This window comes from Schistocerca nitens, chromosome 12 (genome assembly GCF_023898315.1).
Source record: "Schistocerca nitens isolate TAMUIC-IGC-003100 chromosome 12, iqSchNite1.1, whole genome shotgun sequence".
Classification (NCBI taxonomy): domain Eukaryota; kingdom Metazoa; phylum Arthropoda; class Insecta; order Orthoptera; family Acrididae; genus Schistocerca; species Schistocerca nitens.
The window spans coordinates 141,526,758-141,542,321 of NC_064625.1; the positions used below are offsets into that span (position 1 = coordinate 141,526,758).

Genomic DNA, 15,564 nt, shown 5'->3' on the forward strand with positions numbered 1-15,564 from the left:
CCCCACGACATACCACTGAGAACACGGAGGACATTTAGAGAACGGGTACAACGGGCAGCCAAATATGACACATGTGGAGACCAACTGTTTCCTGTCAAATGTAAAACCTAAAAATTTTGTTGTCTCCACGAATGGGAGAGCAACGGGACCGAGTCGTAAGGACGGTGGGAGAAACTCTTTGTAGCGCCAGAAGTTAATACAGACCGTCTTCTCGGCAGAAAAACGGAAGCCATTGGCGACACTCCAGGAGTAAAGACGGTCAAGAGAACGCTGAAGACAGCGCTCCAGGAAACACGTACGCTGCGCGCTGCAATAGATGGTAAAATCGTCCACGAAAAGGGAGCCTGATACATCAGCTGGGAGGCAATCCATTATTGGATTGATCGCTATGGCGAAGAGAGCGACGCTCAAAACTGAGCCCTGTGGCACCCCATTCTCCTGGCGAAAGGTGTCTGACAGGACAGAACCCACACGTACCCTGAACTGTCAATCCATTAAAAAGGAACGAATAAAAAGAGGGAGGCGACCGCGAAGGCCCCATGTATGCATGGTGTGGAGAATACCCGCCCTCCAACAGGTGTCGTAAGCCTTCTCCAAATCAAAGAACACAGCCGCGGTTGGGCGCTTCCGCAAGAAGTTATTCATAATGAAGGTCGACAAGGTAACCAGATGGTCACCAGCAGATCGGTGCCTACGAAATCCACATTGTACATTGGTAAAGAGGCGTCGAGACTCGAGCAGCCAAACCAATCTAGAGTTAACCATTCGCTCCATCACTTTACAGACACAGCTGGTAAGCGAGATGGGTCGATAACTGGAAGGCAAGTGCTTGTCCTTCCCCGGCTTAGGAATCGGGACAACAATAGACTCGCGCCAGCATGCGGGAACATGTCCCTCAATCCAGATGCGATTGTAAGTACGAAGAAGAAAACCTTTACCCGCAGGAGGAAGGTTCTTCAGCATCTGAATATGAATAGAGTCAGGCCCTGGAGCGGAGGACCATGACCGGGCAAGTGCGTTTTCGAGTTCCCGCATGGTGAATGGGGCATTATAACTTTCACGATTCGAGGAGCGGAAGTTAGGTGGCCTAGCCTCCTCTGCCTGTTTGCGGGGGAGGAAGGCAGGGTGGTAATGAGCGGAGCTCGAAGCCTCTGCGAAAAAGCGGCCGAAGGCATTGGAGACATCCTCAGGGGCCACAAGGACGTCATTTGCGACAGTCAAGCCAGAAACTGGTGAGTGGACCTTAGTGCCAGATAGCCGGCGCAGGCTACCCCAGACAACAGAAGGAGTAAAACTGTTGAAGGTGCTTGTGAAAGCAGCCCAGCTGGCTTTCTTGCTTTCTTTAATAATACGACGACACTGTGCACGTAGTCGTTTATAATTGATACCATTCGCCACTGTAGGGTGGCGTTTAAAGGTGCGTAAAGCACGTCGACGAGCACGTAAAGCGTCTCTACATGCTGTGGTCCACCAGGGGACCGGTACGCGACGTGGAGAAGAAGTAGGGTGAGGGATGGAATATTCAGCAGCCGTGAGGTGTGCGACCTGACTATCGCAGCTTGGGAATGTTTGATCCTGAAAGGTCGCCCTGGAAGAGAAGAGCCCCCAGTCTGCTTTGGAGATGTTCCAACTAGATGAGCACGGAGAGGGGGTATGCTGCAGGAGATGGATAACACACGGCAAGTGGTCGCTTGAATATGTATCAGAAAGTGCATACCACTCGAACCGGCGTGCAAGTTGGGGAGTACATATAGAGAGATCTAAATGGGAATAGGTGTGAGATGTGTCCGAAAGAAAAGTAGGGGCGCCAGTATTGAGGCAGACAAGATTGAGCTGGTTGAAAAGGTCTGCTAACAGGGAGCCCCTCAGGCAGGATGCTGGAGAGCCCCAAAGGGGATGGTGGGCATTGAAGTCTCCAGTTAACAAAAATGGTGCAGGTAGCTGAGCAATAAGTTGCATCATGTCTGCCCTGGTAACGGCAGACGACGATGGAGTGTAAACGGTACAAATGGAAAATGTAAAAGTGGGGAGAGTAATTCGGATGGCAACTGCCTGCAGGCCGGTGTGCAATGTGATGGGATCGTAGTAAATATCATCCCGGACCAGCAACATAACCCCTCCATGAGCTGGGATACCTACCACAGGGGGTAGGTCAAAACGCACAGAGGTGTAGTGTGCCAAGGCAATTTGATCGCATGGGCGTAGCTTCGTTTCCTGGAGGGCTACGACGAGCGGACGGTGCAAGCGGAGCAGCAACTTAAAGTCCTCTCGGTTGGAGCGAATGCTGCAAATATTCCAGTGAATAAGTGCCATCGTAAGAAAAAAAAGAATGAAAGAAGGGGTCACCTCGAAGGCCGCTGAGGGCCTGGCTTCGAGCGAGCACTGCCGCCGCTATCAGTAGGCGGACAGTCAGCGTCCATTGGGTCTATAGGTTCATCGGCCATCTTGGGAAGATGGCCGGGAGGGGGAGCTTCCTCCGCCGGTGAACGGCCAGATGTTCGGCTACCAGCGGTGCGGCCAGGCGAAACGGATGACGGCCTGGGGCGGCAACCGCTGGGTGGCGCAGGAGAAGAAATGCGCCGTGGCGGAGAAGGAGAACTGTGCTTCCTATTAGCCTTCTTGGAAGGTCGTTTGGTGGAAGTACCGGTCGAAGGTTGGGAGGTCGAGGTACGTAGGAAGTCTGCACGGGACAGTTCCTTCTTGAAGGCCCGTGCATCTGACTTCTGGGTCTTCGTCTTAGCAGAAGCTGATGAAGGGGCTGTTGTCTGTGGGGTGATGGGAGGAAGAGGAGACGTCGACCGCGCGATCTTAGCACTGGCCGAACGGACGACCGTGGTGCTGAAGGTCAGATCGCAGGTCTGGGTTGCCACCTCCCTGGTAGTCCGAGGAGAGGCGAGGACAGTACTGTATTTCCCCGCTGGGAGCAGTGTGGGCTTCCTACTAGCCAATAGCTTGCGAGCAGCCGAGGTGGACACTTTCTCTTTGACCCGAATTTCTTGGATACAGCGTTCTTCCTTACAGACAGGACTGTCGCGGGAGGATGCGGCATGGTCACCCTGACAGTTCACACAACGAGGAGACGGAGGTGGACAGTCACCCTCATGGGCATCCCTGCCACAAGTGACACATGTAGCCGCATTGGAACAAGACTGGCGAGTGTGATTGAAACGCTGACACTGGTAGCAGCGCGTAGGTGTCGGGACATAGGGGCGAACAGAAATAACCTCGTAGCCCGCTTTGATGCGCGATGGCAGCTGAACACTATCGAAGGTCAAGAAAAGTGTCCGGGTCGGTACAAGGTCATTGTTGACCTTTTTCATGACCCTATGGACAGCCGTCACGCCCTGCTCAGCGAGGAAAGATTGAATCTCCTCGTCAGTCAAGCCGTCGAGGGATCTAGTATAGACCACACCACGAGACGAATTCAAAGTTCGGTGAGCCTCCACCCGGACAGGGAATGTGTACAGGAGTGTGGCCCGAAGCAGTTTTTGTGCCTGAAAGGCGCTCTCAGTTTCGAGTAATAAGGTACCGTTACGCAACCTGGTACAAGATTTGACAGATCCGGCTATGGCATCGACGCCCTTCTGGATAACGAAAGGGTTGACAAGAGGAAAAATCCTTTCCGTCCTCAGATCGAGAAACGACAAGGAACTGTGGGGCAGGCGGTAGTACTTTTGTCACTGGTAGCTGGTCACGTTTCCGTTTTTGGGCAGAAGTCGAGAGAGATGGAGTGAAATCCATTGCGGAGGAATCCCCCATGATTGCCAGCGTTTCCGATGGCGCGCTCCTTCGTTGTGGGGACCCTCTCAGAGGGCACTCCCGCCTTAGGTGAATGTTTACACCTCAGGTCACACCTCCCGAGAAACAGACGGAGGGACCAATCGGCATGGTCGGAAGGTATCAGCTCAGGCAATCACCCCTCCCCGGGCCTGGCCTTTACCAGGGGGTACGCGTGTGCCTTACATGTCTACCCAGGGCGGGGAATTACGCGTTACCCCGTCACCGGCTACGCGTGCGAACGCGTGGGTCGGCCTTCAGGCGCGCACAGGGAGGAAGGAAGAAGAGGAAAAAGGAGAGAGAGAGGGAGGGGGAGAGAGAGAGAGAGGACAGTGTCTCAAACGCTGAGGCGGAGACCAGAGAAGGCAAGGAGAAGAAGGCAATGAGAAGGCAAGGAGAAGAAGGCAATGAGAAGGCAAGGAGACTATGCAGGGGAAAGAGTAAGGAAGACAGTGAGGTGGAGAAGAGCAAAGAAAGGAACCAACCAAAGGAAGGAAGAAATGAGAAGTGAAAAAGCAAAATGACCGCAAATAGAGGTCGTGGAACCGTCCGTCTCCGGACGCAGGCGCTAACTACCCCCTTGAGGGGGAGGGACTCCTTTTAGTCGCCTCTTACGACAGGCAGGAATACCTCGGGCCTATTCTAATCCCCGGACCCGCAGGGGGGTCTAAGCGACCCATGAGCTCCAACAATTATTCTGATTACATGCTTTTGTGCAATGAACACTCTTTTACTCAATTATGAGTTACCCCAGAATATGATGCCATACAAAAGCAAAGAATGAAAATAGGCGTGGTAAGCTAATTCACTGAGATGTATATCGCCAAAATTTGCAATGACCCTAATAGCATAAGTAGCTGAACTCTGACGTTTCAGCAGATCTTCAGTGTGTGTGTTTTCTAGTTCAACCCCTCATCAATGCATACACCTAGAAATTTTGAATATTCTACCTTAGCTGCAGATTTCTGATCAAAGTCCATATTTATTAATGGTGTCATTCCATTTACTGTGTGGAACTGTATGTACTATGTTTTGTCAAAGTTTAATGAGAGAGCCCATTTGCAGAGAACCACTAAAGGATTTTCTGAAAAACATCGTTTACAATTTCACCACTTAATTCTTGTCTGTTGGGTGCGATAGCTATACTTGTATCATCGGCAAAAAGTATCAGTTCCGCATCTTCATGAATATAGAATGGAAAGTCATTTATATATATTAATGACAGCAGAGGACCTAAGACCGAACCTTGCGGCACCCCATTCTTGATTGTTCCCCAGTTTGAGAAATCACCAGTTTTTTTGCATATTATGTGAACTGCTTATTTCAACTTTCTGCACTCTTCCAGTTAGGTATGATTTAAACTATTTGAGCGCTGTCCCACTCATACCACAGTACTTGAGCTTATCTGGAAGTATTCCATGATTTACACAATCAAAAGCCTTTGAGAGATCACAAAAAATCCCAACGGGTGACTTCCAGTTACTCAGAGCATTTAATATCTCGTTAGTGAAAGTATATATAGCGTTTTCCGCTGAAAATGCCTTTCTGGAAACCAAACTGACTTAGCTCAGCCTCTACCTAGTGACCAGAGCAGTGTATATAGTGGACTTTTACGTCACCAGCAGCGAGGCTAATGTGGACTATTATGAAGAGCTTGTACCACAACACCTGGACTATCTTGAGTTGAGTAATTTTCTATTCTCTTGAGTAAAGAACCCAACTAATACTTGCGGACAGTTTGTATTATAGAAGAGGATACCGGCCACCAAACAATATCCCCTCCTTGCTTCCCACGGTATGTGCCTACCGTGAGAATGAGATGACACAAAAAATTTAATTTTAACTGTTATTTTCAAACAGATAAATTTTGTAACTTCCATATTAATATTACAAATTCTGAAAAATGGTGAGTATACTTACTTGTTACAGACAGAGGGGCCACATTGGCAAAATCGACCAGTGCTACTGTTGTATTCATGTTTAGGATAAACAGTTGTTTCATTACATTAGAGTCTCTCAATCATTTTGTTAAGTCCCATAGTGCTCAGAGCCATTTGAACCATTTTGAACCAATTATTTTCACATTACAATTAAAAATGCATCAGGATACTGATTTTTTTCATATTACACAGTAGTCAGAAAAACAACAATGGCCATTTGAAATTCTCTTTTATACAGTTGTGGAAATCAAGTGGTTTAGCACTTCAGCTCTTACACCATCCAAAATTTTAGTGAAACCGTTACAGAGAGTTTCAAAGTTTTGTTCTGCTGAGCCTATCAATTTATTGACGGGGAAAAGTTACAACCTCTAAAGTTTTAAACTTCAAATAATCCATCCATATTACAAACACTTATGTATACACATATGTATATTCCACATCTCCTAAACCACTGGATCAGTTTCAACCAAATTTGGTACACACATCCCTTACTGTCAGGCAACAATTGCTGTGTGGGTAAGAACCACCTACCTATTACAGTTCAGGAGTAAAATGCCATACACATTGAGATGGAAAAACAGTCACATCATGCATGACGTTTAAATTTATTATAACTAAATAGCTGAACAGATTTCATAAAACTTGATAACAAGATAGCTCAAATCCTGAGGAAGAACAAGCCTTATTTACAAAGTTTACAGTACGAGATACTTACTGACTAAGAATCTTACGTGAATTAGGGGAAGTATTTACTCTTTCACTTTTGAACTTTATCATTTTTGTGAAAATGCTTGTGTTAATTTGTGCTACTTGATAAAATTGAAAGAAACAAATACAGTGCTTATACAATCCTCGATGTGTTTAATCCATACTTCCAAACTATTTGTTGCATAATATGTAGCTACTATGCTTGCTATCCGGTATTTGTCAATGGGAGTACTTAGTGACTTGCAACAAACTTTAATTTCAAACCGTTACTCAATTTTTTCTGACTTGCAGCCCTCACAAAATTATGAGACGAAAAAAGTTATCACATACTACATTTTGCAGTTTTGCAGTTCATGCAGTTAAAATGTCACATCAGGCATGATGTTTAAATTGATTACTACTTTGCTGCTAACTCTATTACCAACACATTTAGCAGACAGTATTCACATTTGCTGCTGAATGTACCACAGAGGGAAGGGAGGGGGCAGACAAGGACGGGGTGGAGGCGACAGATGGATGGGGATAGGTGGGAGCATTATGGATCGGTGGGGGGGGGGGGGCTTGCATACACAGGCAATGCCACATACTCAGATACTTACATATCTGAAATCACAGTTGTGCATCGGTGCATTGCAAAGACCATTACTATGTAGTAGTTTATGAAGAAACTAGTTTATTTTAATTTACATATTGCACAGATAAATGTATAAAAAGCTGTAACTCAACCAGGTTCTTGCAAGTTAACAGAGCAACATAACTTCACATTGTTATAATACTTAACAAAAGTTATCTATAAATAAATTTGTAAATCCTAATTTTCAAATATGATTTCCCCACAACTTATTCCTTCATTTGCTTTCTTTCCAAGAAAGCTGTTACACGATCCCAGTGTGCTGTATGCTGCAATATGTTCTTTCCATTTACAACCATATCTTCTGGAACACCTGTCTCAAATGGTTGTTGCCACCTAAAAAATAGAAATAAAGTGCTTTTTGTGTTGATTACCCACAGCAACAAACAGTGGATGTAAGTGATACAATCAGCAAAGAACTACAAGCACAGATTCACAGGACATCACTGGCAGAAAGAGACTTATGACACTGATATCCAGCTACACATGTAACAATAAGGACAAATAAGATTAGGCATTAACTCACATGTACATGAATTTTTTATTGGATAGTCAGTTCACTAGAAAGGGAATCACATATTAAATAAACTGATAACATTCATCTACTGTTTCAAACAGACTGTCAGTAGATTAACATGTCCATTAAGTCTAAACACTATCTAATTCCTATAATGAAGAACAAGTACAAATACATAAGCACTTAAGATGGATACATATTCATGTTTGGTGAGGAAAATCAACCAAATTTCACAGTAATCAACTACAGTGGTGTCGCGCGAGGAGATCGCTGACAGTTGCAACTGACTTGGTGCACCTGCTTTCCGCATGTACACAGTACCTCCGTGTTGTCAGTGCTCTACAGACGACTATGCTCCCATCACAATTACTCAATAGTTGACGTCTGTCACTTGCTGCTACAGTTTTGCCACATCGGTTGCCGGCTACCGCTCTGTTACAGGCGGCACAGAAACACAGCGGGCTCGCTTCTCGAATGCTGTTATTGTGTAACGTAGAGCAATGTCTGAAGCGGTTGGCACGAGATAAGACAGCAATAGGAGATGATCTGTCCACAGCTGATTTTAAGTGACACACGACTTAATTGCGCCAGAAGGATCATTGTACAGCCCTGAATTTAAACTTGTGTCCTAAACTAAACAAAACCCAGTGATTTGCAATGTAGCCAACAATGTGGCAGTCAACAATCTACAGAAGAAGTAAAATCACAATCACTTTTTTCACGGCTATTAGAGTTAACCTCTACAAGCAAACTAAGACCAAAAAACTTCAATTTCAGTGCTAAAAGCAAATTGTAAGTTCTCTCTCTGACTGATTATCTGAAATCATCCTCTCACTGCCTACACCAGCTGCCGTATTACCAACCGATGAGCAGTCCTGTTTGGCACTCAGTTGGAGGTTATAGACAGCACAAGCAGATTTCAATGAAAAGGGAATGATAGGAAGAAAAACAAGTGCAAATAGATTAAGTGCAGTCTTCAAAAATTCTGCTTCATGCAATGTCACGCGAAGCTTGTCTAACATAAGCTCGTCTCTAGGATTATAAAAACTCTATACGTAACGCTGAATTGCGCCTTGTGTATCGGGTATATTGAAATACAAAATAAGAGGGTCAGACTCAGGATTCGGGATCTGAAAACATCATCAGGAAAGAAAGCCAGACAAGCACTTGGAAGTGAACCAATTGCTGTGGCAGTTTGGCAACAGTGAATGTGTGTGACATTGAGCACTCCGATTTCAGGAAAGCAGATACAAAGCCAGAAGTGTCAACTAACACATAATTTTAATCATACTATAGTTTCCACCAGTAGTTCCCATGGAAAGCTGGCAACAGTCCTCCCAGCAATCATCTGTTGCCAGCCACTCAATGCCTGTTGTGTGTGGTGAGTAGCACTATCTCCTTTCATATTGTCCATGTTCCATCCTGGGTTTTCTATCCTTTGAAAATTTGCTCTGACAGCTATTTTGCACAGATGAATTTGTATCCTGCATCAAACTGTCAGGAATCTAGCTATTACTTATACATCTTTATCCAAATGATTTGAAGGTTTCTCTCTAAATTACAATCTATCTATCATACATATAAAACGCAATGTCGTGAATGACTCATCACACCCAAACCAAACTGCCAAAGACAGGATCTTTAAATCTGGAGAGACTGTTGATCTTATACTGAAGGCATTGTTTAGGAAGGGATTTTTGAAATCCCATGCATAATAGAAGGAAAGCTTTTTGAAAATATTAGCTATTAAGTCGATTTCGAAGATAGCTCTAAAGAACTCCTGAAGTTTCTTTGAAGCTACAGCTATGAAAATTGGTATTTGTCTTCTTGGTTATATACATTTTTTTTAAAAAAATTGTGTTAGTGTTTTTGGAAATTACAATGCTAATGTGGTGAAACAGAGAATGAGATTTTTTATGCAAATATTTCATTATGAACATATTTTAAAGCTAAATCTCAAAACTGCAATTTGGCTTCTCAGTTATAAATAAAAAAATAGCTGTTACACTGTTTTTGGAAATTAAACTCCTTAGGGGATGAAACGAGAGATAAAAGTGTGTAAGAAAATATTTTCTTGTATTAAAAAACATTTTAAAGTTAAAAATCTGCTAATTGGTATTTCACTTATCAGTTACATATAAAAAATGTGTTTTAGGGATGAACGTTTCTATGGAAATGTCTCCACAAGAATGCAAAAGGCATGATTAATGCCCATCTTTGACTCCAGCTAAAAGAATCACTTTTTGGTAAGAAGTAAATTTGGGAAATACCATGCTTCTATGGCCTTAATTAGCATGAAAAGTTTAGAAGTTAGTGCAATTTGTGAACAACATAAAAATTCAGTTTTAAAAAATCTGTGCAGAGCACACAGTCAGAGAGTGAAGCGGCAGATGCTAAGCTGGTAATCAATAAAACTAACTTTTACATGTAAATTATCTTTCCTGCAGAAGTTAGAATGGGTTAGACTTGTGAATAACTTAATCATGGGACTTTAAATTTAGATGCTTCATTACCAATATGAAAAAAAATGGCAAAACAAATTTTGTTCACCGAGTTTTTCCTAAATACCCAGGTTTTTCTCAACCCTGTAGAAGATGTCACCAGTATGGAGCTGGAAAGAAAGAAAGAAAGAAAGAGAGAGGGGGAGAGGGAGAGAGAGAGAGAGAGAGAGAGAGAGAGAGAGAGAGAGAGAGAGAGTTATGGAATCATTAGGTTAAATGGTAACCTAACAGGAAGTAAACCATAGAAGATGGTTTAAAAACCACTGAGAACAAACATGTGGGCCAGGATTGTTTTTTAATATTAATCACATTATAAGGCTGCTGCACAACCATGCCACAATGGTTTGGAATAAATTTAGTAGAATGACAATATCAATTGAGAATTCTATCTGCTGTAGATAAGGAATGCAAAGTTTGTAAATGTCTCAGAAAGCACTAGCACATGTTCACGCAAGTAGGACCACCTAACCAGAGCTTCATAAAAGATGCATGTGAAACATGTCCTGTTACCTTTAGTTGCTACTTGCTGAGAATTTCCTCACTCATTGACAGCATTTGGGAGATTCAAATGCATTATTAGCAAGTTTCTTCTTCTGAGTGTATTGTACCAGAGTTCTTGAGAATTTTATTTTCTTACAAATAAGTGTACATATTGTGAGTCAGAATAGCAAAATATAAATAGAATGTGCTGTGTATCAGACAAATATTTGGAATATGGGTTCAGGGTGAAAGTGAGGTAAGTTAGTGCATCCAGACCATACCTGAATAACAACTGAGAACTATAAACAGTGCAGATCCAAGTAAGGGTACACGTAATTCCAACAGAGCAATATACCTGTATGGTAATAGCTTGCTACCTATGCCACTTTTCCTGAGACTATTTTAACAAACAATACTGGAAATAATGTGTTTTGGACAGATCTTTAATGTGGGATACCAATCTGCACATTTCATTATACAAAAGCACGAGTACAAAACAAAAATAACAAAATAAGGCACATTGTCTTCGTATACATTTCAATTCAAATTCGGCACTTAGTTTGCTTCTGTCAGCCAAACACAGCACAGGACATGTGATTAAAAGTAACACCACTATTTTATCACACATACAGATTGAATACATGCAATGAGCATTAAATGTGTAATTCAGAATTGAAAACTGCAAAACTTTTAAGATTGCAGCAGAGTTAACATACACTGCAAAAGATCTCTTTGAAACATTTTCCGCACAGTCTATTGCAATAAAGTGTTGAGAAATGTGCTACCTGTAGATCTCATCTTGCAGTTAGGTCTTTGTATCAGTAGTTAGGAAAGCAAACACAGTCTAACCCATTTAGGGAGCCCTGGAACCAAAATTACAAATGGTAAACGTCCCAAATCTTCCCTGGTGTGGCAACCGTAACCAGCATCTGAGCTCTACTGGTCGGTTTAATGATTGTGTGTGTGTTCTCTTCCTGTAGTCTTGGAAACCATCATACTATACATTGGTTATAGAATACGAGTCATGTTGTAAGAATATACTCCAATCACAAGTAAATGAGATGAACAGTGAGAGCACACAAGATGCCACATATACCTCTCATAGAAATGAAAACAACAAACTGGTGAACAAAGGAATTCGAATCAAAACTTCCAAAACAAAACGCTAGAGTAATAATGTGTGATTCTTGTGTAGAACAAATAGGATGTATGTACTCCTGGAGGTCCCTTCCTCACACCTTGCTGTTTCAAACTGACATTACACCATGACACTGCAATAAATACTTCTAAATATGTATGTTACAATTTTTATATTCTGTAGCATAGCAGTCAGTCAGTCCACGAAGATATGAATTTTGTTATTTCAATTATTTAAATCAAGATTATACACTGGACTTCAATTGAAATATAGAAACATACATTTGCTGGAACTTACCATACAGCAATGAGGTCTCTTAATGATTGAACCAGTTGATCATTATTAGACAGTAAAGCATCCATATGTTGATTCCACTCACAGGTATTTGAGAATTTGTTGGAACTTTCAGATTCACGTGTTTCATCCGAGTGCATGCTAATGAGATGCTCTAAACGAGGATCGTCTGAAAATTATTTTTGTTTCGTAAGCCATATCAAAGTTTCATCATCCTAATGATTTTACAGGTGTCACTTTGTTCTATTTTATTAAAAATGCAGCATTTTGCAGAAATTAATTCAGCCAGACCATCGTGAACACAGTTCTTACAAAGTTCTGGCACATAAATTGAAAGACCAATCATTATTTGCAATGTTTTTCCAAGTTACCATTTCTTACCTGCGAGGGTAGGCATTTCAGGTAAACTTAGTGTCACATGTCTTGCCATCCTCTTTTGCGCCACAAGATCCAGTATATAGAACAAGTCATTATATGCTATACCAAAGTCCAATGACTCTTGTAAAGTAGAATCTCTGTTCATCAGCGATACCATGGTTTCATGCAACTGCAATCAAAGAAAGATTGGAGGCACAATTTGGATATTGCAGTTCTGTCATTAACACCTCAAATAATAATAATAATAATAATAATAATAATAATAATAATAGCTCCTGTATACAAAAAAAAATTTAAAAATGGCAGCTTCGATTCTAAGAGAGATGAAATCATTTATTACAGAAAATCTATTTCATTCACTACATGACCCTCTTCAGTGCAAATATTAGTTTTAAAATTTGTGCAATAAAAGCACATATTATAACTTCAACATGACCTCAACACACAATAAACATAGCAGCCAGTGAACAAATATTTCTTCTGTTTCTGGCCACGTTGAATGAGGATGATGATGACTGGTTTGTGGGCTGCTTAACCGCACGATCATCAGTGCCCGTACAGTGTCCCAATCTTTACACAGTCAAATTTTAGCCACGTTCACAAATAATGATGATGATGAAATGATGGTGCAACACAAACACCCAGTCCCTGGGCAAATAAAATGCCCGACCCAGCCGGGAATCGAACCCGGGACTCTGTGATCCAGAGGCAGCAACGCTAGCCACTGGACCACAAGCTGCGGACGGCCATGTTGAAGTTGTTAGTATGTGCTTTAATTACCCGAGTCTTCAATACTTATTTTTGTACTGAAAATGGCCATGCAGTGACTGAAATCAATTTGCTGTAATAAATGATTTCAAATCTCTTACAACTGAGGCTGCCATTTTTCTTGTTTACAGTACTAATACCGTGGTAGTTGAGAACATGGTTCCCAGAGGAATCCAACCTCAATAAAATAATTTACAACTACAGAAACTAACTTACAAAAATGAATCTTAAAGGGGAAAAAAAACATTTTCTCAGCTTCCGGATGGTGTTCGACACAATTTCATACCTTTGACAACAAAGCAGAAGCATATGGAATATTGGACAAGCTGAGTGATTGGACTGAAGATTTTCTAGGTAACAGAAAACAACATGTCATTTTCAATAGAGAGAAACCTTCAGATGTACAATAAATAAATGTCCAAATGTTGAAAGTACCTTGAAGATTTTCATGGAAAATACTGTTGTGTACAGAGATGTTGCAACACTAGGAAATTGAATCGAAATCCAACACAATCTGCAACTGATCAACGCTCGGTGCAGGGATTGGCAGGTGACCCTCAACGTAAAACAAATTTAATGCATTGCAAATAAATAGACAGGAAGACCCACTGCTATATGGCTGAACAACTGCAGAACACTCACTGGATGCAATCACTCCCATAAAACATTTAGGAATGTATGTATGGAGCAGTTTAAAGTAGAATGAACACATGATACTTATTGCTGAGGCTGACACCAGACTCATTGGAAGATCCTGAGGAGGTGGAGGCAACCCACAATGCAGGCAGCTTACAAAACCCTTGTTCAACCAATACTTCATGAACCTCATCAGGCTGGTTTCTGTATCAGATAGGAAAGACACAAGAACAAGGGCATACAAAGCAGAACAGCACATTTCGTTAAAGGTTCATTTAGTAAGAGAGTGAAGATGATGCTCAGCCAATCCCAGAGCGACGCTGCAAGAGAAGCATTCTGCACCACTGTGCACTTTACTGTCAAAGCTTCCAAGAGCATACATTCCTAGAATATATATATATGAAGATAGTAATTGTACTCGAGAGAACAGATACCATTGATGACTGTGCAGCTTCTCTAGAATGAATGATAATTGAAACCTTCAGCTGCCTACAGGTGTTGTTGGCATACCTCGATGGGGACAGCTGGAAATGTGTGCCCCGACCGGGACTCAAACCCGGGATCTCCTGCTTACGTGGCAGACACACATTTTCAGCTGTCCCCATCGAGGTATAGCAACACCTGTCGGCAGCTGAAGGTTTCAATCATCATTCATTCTAGAGAAGCTGCACAGTCATCAATGGTATCTGTTCTTTCGAGAACAATTACTATCATCATATATATAGTTACAGGCTACCCAGCCATTGACCTTCGTCTGTGCGAATGCGCACAGGTTGCCTGAACTCTTATGGGAACCGACAACTGAGTGTGCGCGAGTAATGAGCGAAAGGGCAAATATCTATTAGGTACATTACGTATATAGACGGTGGACAGTTGGGAATGTGGGTCTCACGGGAAGCGTGCAAGGGATAAGTCCCTGCAGTCGCGCTATTCATCTGTACCCTCGGTGGCTCAGACGGATAGAGCGTCTGCCATGTAAGCAGGAGATCCCGGGTTCAAGTCCCGGTCGGGCAACACATTTTCAGCTGTCCCCATCGACGTATATCAACAACCCCTGTCGGCAGCTGAGGGTTTCAATTAATTATCATTCCTAGAAGAGTTACTAGTATATTGATTCCTACAACATATACAGGGTGTACGTATAGTCCGGGAACACTTTCAATTATTTATTGCACAAGAACCAAACATTGGACAGAAATTATACATGTCATTTTGAAGAGAAACCCTGAAAGTTTTTTTTTTTTTTTTTTTTTATGCCACCACAGCATAGTTTGGTAAGTTGCTGATAATCAGTGCTAGTCACAAATGTAGCGCGTTCAGGTGCAGAGCAAGCTTTCTGTGTGTTGGAATTCGAGAAAAACAAGTTTGCTACAGCTGTTCAACGATTGTTTAGAACCAAGTATGGCAAGAAGCCACCAACAAGGAAGGCCATTTACCACTGGCACAACAAATTTGTTACAACGGGTTACTTGTGCCTGACAGAGAGAGGCAGATGTCTCAGTGCGAGTGAAGTGAATGTGGAGCACGTACGAGAGACATCTGTAAAGAGTCCAAAGGAATCTGTGAATCGTGCATCCCGTGAACTCTAAATTGCTCCCATGACAGTGTGGAAAGTCCTGTGACAGAAGCTGTCTATGAAACCATTCAAATTGGAGCTAGTGCAGAAGCTCAATGACGACAAAGACAAGTGTTTTGAGTTTTGTTTACAGTTGCAACAATTGAATGAGGATGGGATGGCATTGTTGATCGCTTAATTTTTAGCGATGAAGCCACTTTTCACACTAATGGGAAAGTGA

At 42.4% G+C, this 15,564-nt stretch overlaps 1 protein-coding gene across 1 annotated transcript in view; it reads right to left on the reverse strand.

Annotated features, from left to right (window-relative positions):
- Positions 1 to 7,078: 7,078 nt before the first annotated feature.
- The window catches only part of LOC126215145 (uncharacterized), a 63,495-nt gene continuing 55,009 nt past the window's right edge, over positions 7,079 to 15,564 (reverse strand). The window contains exons 8-10 of the mRNA XM_049941807.1: positions 12,368 to 12,533; positions 11,990 to 12,155; positions 7,079 to 7,392 (exon numbers count right to left, since the gene is read on the reverse strand). Of these exons, the coding sequence (XP_049797764.1) occupies positions 7,266 to 7,392; positions 11,990 to 12,155; positions 12,368 to 12,533 (459 nt within the window). The 3' untranslated portion in view covers positions 7,079 to 7,265. The remainder of the gene's footprint in view (positions 7,393 to 11,989; positions 12,156 to 12,367; positions 12,534 to 15,564) is intronic.